The 7,964-nt window shown below is 44.1% G+C and overlaps 1 protein-coding gene across 1 annotated transcript in view; it reads left to right on the top strand.

Moving 5' to 3' along the window:
* The window catches only part of Ccdc146 (coiled-coil domain containing 146), a 115,025-nt gene that overhangs the window by 75,607 nt on the left and 31,454 nt on the right, over positions 1 to 7,964 (top strand). Inside the window, exon 5 of the mRNA XM_021191084.1 lies at positions 7,266 to 7,323. Within this exon, the coding sequence (XP_021046743.1) occupies positions 7,266 to 7,323 (58 nt within the window). The remainder of the gene's footprint in view (positions 1 to 7,265; positions 7,324 to 7,964) is intronic.

The raw sequence follows: 7,964 nt of genomic DNA, 5'->3' as shown, positions 1-7,964 counted from the left end.
GCCCCTGCCCCTGCCTCTGCCTCTGCCTCTGCCTCTGCCTCCCAGGTGCTAGAATTAAGGGCATGGCCACCAGGCCCAACAGCTGTTTTCACACAGACTAAGCTTTTTAATAGATGCTAATGGTTAGTAAATTGTTTTGATTAGTCAATAATTAATCTGTGTTACACAGTTTTAGTTTAGGGATCATACTTAAATATAGATAAATAAGTGGTTAAAGCATACTTCAGGGAGCTTATTTTGCAACCGAGGAAGTTGTTTTTTGTTTGTTTGTTTGGTTGGTTGGTTGGTTTCCTGAAAGCTTTCCCTGATAAAGGGTCTGACATTCTCTCCAGTGTTCCCCTTTCCTGTTGCCTTTTGAGTTTCCCTGGTTTCCAGTAGTTCCTAAAATTTGGGCAGTTGGTACAATGTGTTTCTTGGTCTGACAGTCTCTGACAAGCCTTGGTCAGTTGGGGAAGCAAGGCTGTAATCAGTGACCTCCAGCATGCTGTGGACTTGGAGAGCAGCAACCCTCAAGCTGGGCAGGTGTAGGGATGTCCTGGTGTTCGGGTGATTCTCTCAGTTCCAGTGACTAGTGATTGTAGCCTCCAGGCAGGCCTGTTTGGTTAGGAGAGGACAGGGTTATTTGAATATGAGGTTAAGAGTTAATATGTACTCTAGTATGTGGCGTGTATTACCATAACAAAAACCAGTCTTGTCCCAGTAATGCCATGCAAAAATGAAAATCTAAAAAAAAGTAAAACAGGCTAAATATAATCTGTCAACATTGTGACATTATTTATAAATGTAAAAAAATGAATGGCATCTGAAGTTTTGAAAAGCTGGTCGTCTTTCAACAGGTTGTATTCCCGAGGTGCCTGGCACCAACTCTGAGTCCCCGTACCTGTCACAGCCAGGACTGTACTGGGGGAAAGTACTTATCTCTGTTTTTTTTTTTTTTTTATTTGCACAACATGGCAAAACTGTGGAGTGTAGAAATGTGTGTAGATTCCTGCATACGATAGGCCTGGTGTGTGATAAATAATGCTTAAAATTATTTTATCATAGTATCTCCCCCCAATAGAAAACCCTGAGAATAACTATTCAATTACTAATTGTGGAATCTGTTTAGCAACTAGAAAAACATTATGTAATTTCGACAAAAATAAACTCAACCATGCATACGCAGTTAATATAATTTTACTAAGGATACATGGAAGAATGGAATGACCATCCACGGTACACAGTGTTACGGTCATGATCTTTGAGAATAGAAGAGTGCATCTCTTAAAGGAAATAAAAGTCCCTGTTTCTTAAAGGAGAAATTCCTTAATGGAAATACAATTGTCTTCACAGTCCTAGATATCTAACCATTCTGTTTGTTCAAAGAAAACATCATTTTGTACCTATTTAAAGAGAAGACTCAGCCCTTATCTTGGGTTCATGTTACCATTGTTTCCTTCATCAGCAATGGCTGGCAGCGCTCGAACACCCCCTGGTGGCAGCATGCCCAAAGTGCTGTGTAACAGTGTAGGGGAAAGATAAGTCTAAGGACCAAGTGGTAATTACTCAAACCTAAAAAAATTTCAGCTTGAATCTGTGCGCATTTATATTAGGTTCCATGTGACAGGCATCATGAAACTATCATTAATGTACATCATTACCAATGAAAATATGCTACAATAAAACCTGATGCACAGATGTATGTCTACCCTTGTCCCTAGATCTTCTAACTGGTAGAATCTGTTTGATTCCATATGACCACAATGCTCCACCCAGCCCAAATCTCATCATATAGTTAAGTCTTCAGTGCTTAAAGTTTGGGCTGACAGATACTATTGCACATGCCAGCAAGATTCTGCTGAAGGGACCCTGATATAGCGACCTCTTGTGAGCCTATGCCAGTGCCTGGCAAACACAGAAGTGGATGCTCACAGTCAGCTATTGGATGGAACACAGGGCCCCCAATGGAGGAGCTAGAGAAAGTACCCAAGGAGCTGAAGGGGCCTGCAACCCTGTAGGTGCAACAACAATATGAACTAACCAGTACCCCCTGAGTTTGTATCTCTAGCTGCATATGTAGCAGAAGATGGCCTAATCGGCCATCATTGGGAAGAGAGGCCCCTTGGTCTTGCAAACTTTATGTGACCCAGCACAGGGAAATGCCAGGGCCAAGAAGTGGGAGTGGGTGGGTAGGGGAGCAGGGGCAGGGGGAGGGTATGGGGAACTTTTGGGATAGCATTTGAAATGTAAATAAAGAAAATAATAATAATTTTAAAAAGAGGTCATAAAAAATTTAAAAAAAATAAAGTTTGGGGTGAGAAAATTTGGGGGGGAAATGGCAAAGGTACTTGAGGATTGAATGCAGAAAAAAAATCAGTACAAAATAGAACTCAAAATACGGTTGTTGAGAGAAGATAAGCAAATGATTGTATCAACCTGCTATTACTTAACTTAGAAGATTGTGGCTAATCCTACCTGAAGCATTTTCTGAAATTTCCATTGCCCGCCGTGTCACTTCACTCCAGTGGTCAAAGTGAAAACTCAAGGACTCTCATTTTCTGTATCATTCACATCAACAGGAGAGCGACTACCTTCTCTCCTTACTAGTATTTTTGTTACTCTTTTGTTTGTTAATCTCAAGGTGATGGTCAATATTTAAAAACAGACGTATTAGGTTAGTTATGTCCTACTGGAATGCAAGGGTCCTTGCTGACTTCCTGCTTTTGTCTGTCCACCTTGGAGAGAGGCATGCCAGAGTCTTCAAGTGTAATTGGACATTATCTCTTTGAATCCAAACTCTGAGGTTGGAAACTCTCGGGTGTCACGGCAGCTCCCAAAAAGTTTCTGAATGTGGTACAGTTAAGATGTTGGGCTTTCAGATTAAAACTACTCAAACTAGTACAGTGGTCACTGCATTGTGATCTGCCCGGCCACTTCCTTCTCATTTATAGACATGTGGGATGAGTTTCTACGGCTGAAGAACACTCTCTGTTCTTCCAGAGGACCCACATTGAGTTCCTGGCACCCACATTGGGTGGCTCACAACTGCCTATAACTCTAGCTCTACCCCTAGAGAAACCCGAATCATCCTTCCATGGGCACCCAAGCACAGACGTGTGCATGTGAACATGCATACAGACACATGTTCATACACACAAATTAAATGAATATTTAAAACTAGTTCCTTATAGACAACCTATATACACAGAAGCTATCATTTGTATCCATTCGTACAATCTGTGTTTTCATTGTCATTTAAGGTGATTATTGGTATGACTGAGTTAGCATTTATATTGATCAATCTTCATTGTCAACTTGAGTGGATTCAGGATCACCTAGGCGACATAGCTGTGGCTGTGGCTATGATGCTGTTTCCTGGGAGACATTACTGCCTGCATGGTTTTTAAAAGGTGTTGGATATTGTCCTGTATCCTGAGTCTCCATAGATGCCACAGGCTTTTCCTCCAATTTTATACAATCTTATTTTCCTCTTATTTTTTAATTGTTCTATGATTCATCTTTGACGGTTTTTAAGGTGCATTTGTGTTACCTGATGAGTTCTTCAAGCTTTCTGAGTCTATAATTTGTTGTCTAACATGAATATAAAGGAATTTTCAGTCATTATTGCTTGGACTATATTTTGGTTTACCCCCTTTTCTTTTTCCTCTGATATCCCCATTATGTACATATCATGCCTCTGTAGTTGCCCCAAAGTTCCCCCCCCCCGAATGTTTTTTCTCTTGCTTTTAGTGTTTTTGTTGAGATTTCCTCAAACTCAGTGGTTCCTACTCGGCCGTGTCGGTTCTGCCGGTCTCCCATGGCAGGCACTCTTTGCTTTTGTTGCAATGTTCTCAATCCCTAGCATACCCTTCCATTTTCTCCCGGAATTGCCACTTCTCTGCTTGTATTGTCTACCTAGTCTTGTATTCTGTGTTCTTTATCAACTGAAATTCCTGATCTATTAACTAAAGTTGTTTTAAACATGGAGCTTGGTAACCCAGGCATTCTTGGTAACTCAAGTGATTCTAGCTGCTTTAAATCTGGCTGTGTTCTCTTGCCGACCAGACACAGCATAGCCTGGAGAAGGGGCTGCGATGAGAAGACTGTAGCAGGGGATGGAATCGATGGAGTCCTGTGATCAGGTGTCAGTGCTTGAGTGAGTCGAATGGCTCTGGACTGTGAGCTTTGCAGGCGCTTTTCCTGTCCACTCTAGCCCTTCTTAGGAGAGGCAGGGAACTACTAGATGAAATTATTTTCCATCTTTTACCCAGAAAGTTAGAGCCAACTAGAGTTGGGTGTTTTAATTCCCCCAGGCTGCTTAGGTTCTGATAAAAACCCTCCAAGATTACCCTAAAGATCATCAGAGAAAAATCCAACTGTTTTGAACTTCCTGATGAGGGGTTAGACAAAGCTTGTAGATGTAAACGAGTTGCTCATGAACTTCCTGGCTCACCCTCAAGCTGCACATTTGTGGATCTGATCCCACACAGCCCGCAGACACTTGGAGAATCAGCTAAGTTGTCAGTCAGCTCTCCGGGTCCCAACAGGAAAGCTCCAGATAGCAATGCAAAGGTGCTGAAAATTAAACCAGGCTAAAACCCGTAGCTGCCAGCAGCATTGGCTGGATCTTTTGACCTGACCTGAACTGAACCGTGTCTACTAAAGCCAAAATACCAACTGTTTTCATGGGCTCCGAGTGAAGCCTAGAATCCCATCACATAACAGCTTTCGTAAAGAGAACTCAGCTTGCCTAAAAGATAGCAGATGTCAACCAGCACACTAGAGGTTCCCGAGTGAAGTGACAAAGACTTCACTGCAGCTTTTACATGCACACACCAACAAACAACTCCAAACATCAAGACTAACGGAAGAACAGAAGTCTCAAGCCGCAGCTTACGAGGGACATCTCTCGATGATGTTTGTTTCCTGCTGATTCAGTTTTTCACTACAAAATTAATCCCCAAAATACAGTCTTAGATGCATCCAAATACTTCTAAGTTGTTCACGTGAGGATTTTATAACTGAGAAATACAGTAACTGAAAAGTTAAACAATCAACCGATAGGTGAACAGAAGAGTGAAAGTAAGAAAAGTCAGTGACTCCAAGTTAAATAGAAAGTACCCTGTCTGAAAGACAGAGAGAGTAAGAGAGAGAGAACCTGAGAATCCCATGGGGCAATAGCAAAAAGCTCTAACACTGCAAAAGAGGCAAGACATGGAGAAGACTCAAGAGTAACTCCCCAGCTTGCGCACTTGGACACGAGACGGGGTAGAAAATGTAAGGCTTCAGAGAAGAACAGATGAACTGGAAAAGTCAGGCTTTGTCCACCAAGAGTTGAAAAGTGAAAACTTGCCATTTCAGAGAAGTTCCAGGCTGGAGATAATGACTTGGAAGTCATTGCTTATCCCTGGAAATTTGGAAACAGAAAGGGGAATAGAAAGGTTAGGCTGCAGTGCAGGGAGGAAACAATAGTACATAAATCTGACTGTGGCTGTAGAGGAGCATGACGTCGGTTTATGACCTGGCGTGGTGGTGCATGCCTTTAATCCCAGCACTCAGAAGGCAGAGGCAGGTGGGTAGGTCTCTGTGAGTTAAGACCAGCCTGGCCTGTGTAGCACGTTCCAGAACAGCTAGGGTTGATGATGATGATGATGATGATGATGATGATGATGATGATGTAATTATTTTATTTACTTATATCCCAACTGTTGCCCCCTCCTGGTCCCCCCTTGAGTTCTTCCCCTCACCCCCGAGGGGATGCCCTCCCTAGACATCCCCCCACCGCTGGAGCATCAAGTCTGCACAGGATCAGGTGCATCCGCTCCCACTGAGGTCAGACAAGGCAGCCTTCTGCTACATATGTGCCGGGGGCTTTGGCTTTGGACCAGCCTGTGTTGTATGCTTTTTGGTTGAGAGTGGCCCTATCTTTAAAGGGGGGGGCGGGGAAGGGAAAAGTGTGTTTCTCCGTTCTGACATAGTTCAGTGAAAGTTGAACAGTCCCCACCCTGTGTGCTTGCCAAGTGGTTTCCATTCAGTGTGGCTGGGAAGGCAGGTGGCAATCACCCTCCATTGTCCCCAGTCCAAATGCAAGGGAAGTTATGAAATGCAACCTTCCTATGTATTCAGGAAGGGGGAAGGCTATGACAGATACAAAGTGTGTTTGTCACAGCGGCTGAACACACATGCTCCAAGGGCCTCTGCTTAGTTTCCTCTGCTCCAGTGCTCTCTGTCTCTCTCAGTGGTGCGCCTCTGTAATACCATTCCTGAGGAAGACAAACGTCATGTAAAATGTGTGAGCTCTTATTCACAGCTGTGAACATCTGCAGACTCTTCCCTTTATGATGTCCACCGCACTTTCCCAACTCAGATGTAAATAACATGAAACAATGGGTCATTCTTCCAGCAGCTCTATTTCTCTGTGTGACTCTTTATTTAGTATACAAATTATGTATTTCAAAGAATGAAAATAGGAATCAAACCAACTTCAGCCATCCGCTCTATTCCTGCTACTAGTTATCGAGTGCCAACTATCGTCTAGCAATGGTGGCACAGTGTAAACAGAGCCAAGTCTCTGTCCTTGCAGAGCTAACACATGACAAAATACCAGGCCGCGAGGAGCACACATGAAAGAATAAAACACGCCTGGTGGGGATTGTTAGTACTGTGTGAGGAGGATGATCCCGAGGAAGCCAGGCAGAGGCATCAGGCAGGCCAGAGAGCCTGCGGTTGGAACAGATTTAGGAAGACCAAGTTGGCCAGAGGGAAATGTGACAAGCAGCAACACCGCAGAGGTGGATGATGCAGAGTTTCAACTTGGTCCAGGTTTGACTAGATGTTATTGAGCAGAAAATTGATGGGATCTTGTTTGTGTTGCTAAAAATCATTGAACTGAAGGAGGGTTGACTATCAGGGGCAAGGGTGAAGTCAGGCAAGGCAGAGCCTTTGGAAGGCCCCAGTAGTAATTTGAGGCAGAAACATGTAGACAGGAAAAGGCCCAGAGCCTGCCTGGGAGGAGTCCTAATCCACAGGGATGCCCGTGATGCAGGACAGTTCTAATAACATGCCCAGAGAGCTGCCATGTTAGGTATGAACATATGCTGCTGCTGGAGTGTGGGCAGGAGGAAGCACAGAAAGACCAAGGAGAGTCAGAGCCATCATGGAGAGAGGGCACTCGGATGTGAGGAGACAAACCCGGGAACCCTCTGAGAGAGACAACAGGAAGGCACTGGGCAGAAAGAGCTTACTCTCTGGTTCGTTTTGTCAAACGTGGTATTTTCTTTTGGCAGCTTAACAGAAGAAAAGAGTATCATATTAAAGGAATTTGAGAAGATACCTAAGCCAGGAGTAAGTATTAGCGTTTATTAAATTCAGCTGTGTTCAAAAATCCCTTTAAAAATACAAGCACACCCTGAGACATTTGAAGCACCAATAATCCGCAATCACTGCCGATGCCACAAGGAAGATGGGCATCCTTTCGAGGAGGCCCAAGCCAGGCATGCTGTAGGCTTTCTGTGCTGGCGTCTATGCCAGGCTCCGCTTAGTCACAAAGCAGTATCTGCTTGTTTCTAGAAGAAAGTAAGTTTCTGTGCCTGTCACTTAAGAACATCTCTTCTGTTGCTACTGCACTCAGAGCTTTCTGAGCTTCTCAGACCTGGTTCATAAAGACAACACATCACTGTCACACCATGACCAAGGCAACATGTAAAAGAAAGTATGTAATTTAGAGTTCATGGTTGCATAGGTCCGTAGAGGCTCTCGTGGCAAAAGGCAGGCAGAAAAGGCAGGCAAGCATGGCACTGCAGCAGTAGCTGAGACCTTATGTGAACCCCAAACAGCAAGGCAGACACACATACACACACATGGAGAGACACACACAGAGAGACAGAGACAGAGAGAGTCAGAGAGGAGGGGAGGGAAGGGAGGAGGGGAGGGGAAGGGAGAAGAGGGGAAGAGAGGGGAGAAGAGAAGAGGAGAGGAGAGGAGAG

The sequence above is a fragment of the Mus pahari genome, chromosome 2 (assembly GCF_900095145.1).
Source record: "Mus pahari chromosome 2, PAHARI_EIJ_v1.1, whole genome shotgun sequence".
NCBI classification, from domain to species: Eukaryota; Metazoa; Chordata; class Mammalia; order Rodentia; family Muridae; genus Mus; species Mus pahari.
Note: the sequence above shows the minus strand (reverse complement) of the source record. Positions and strands in the feature narration are given on the sequence as shown.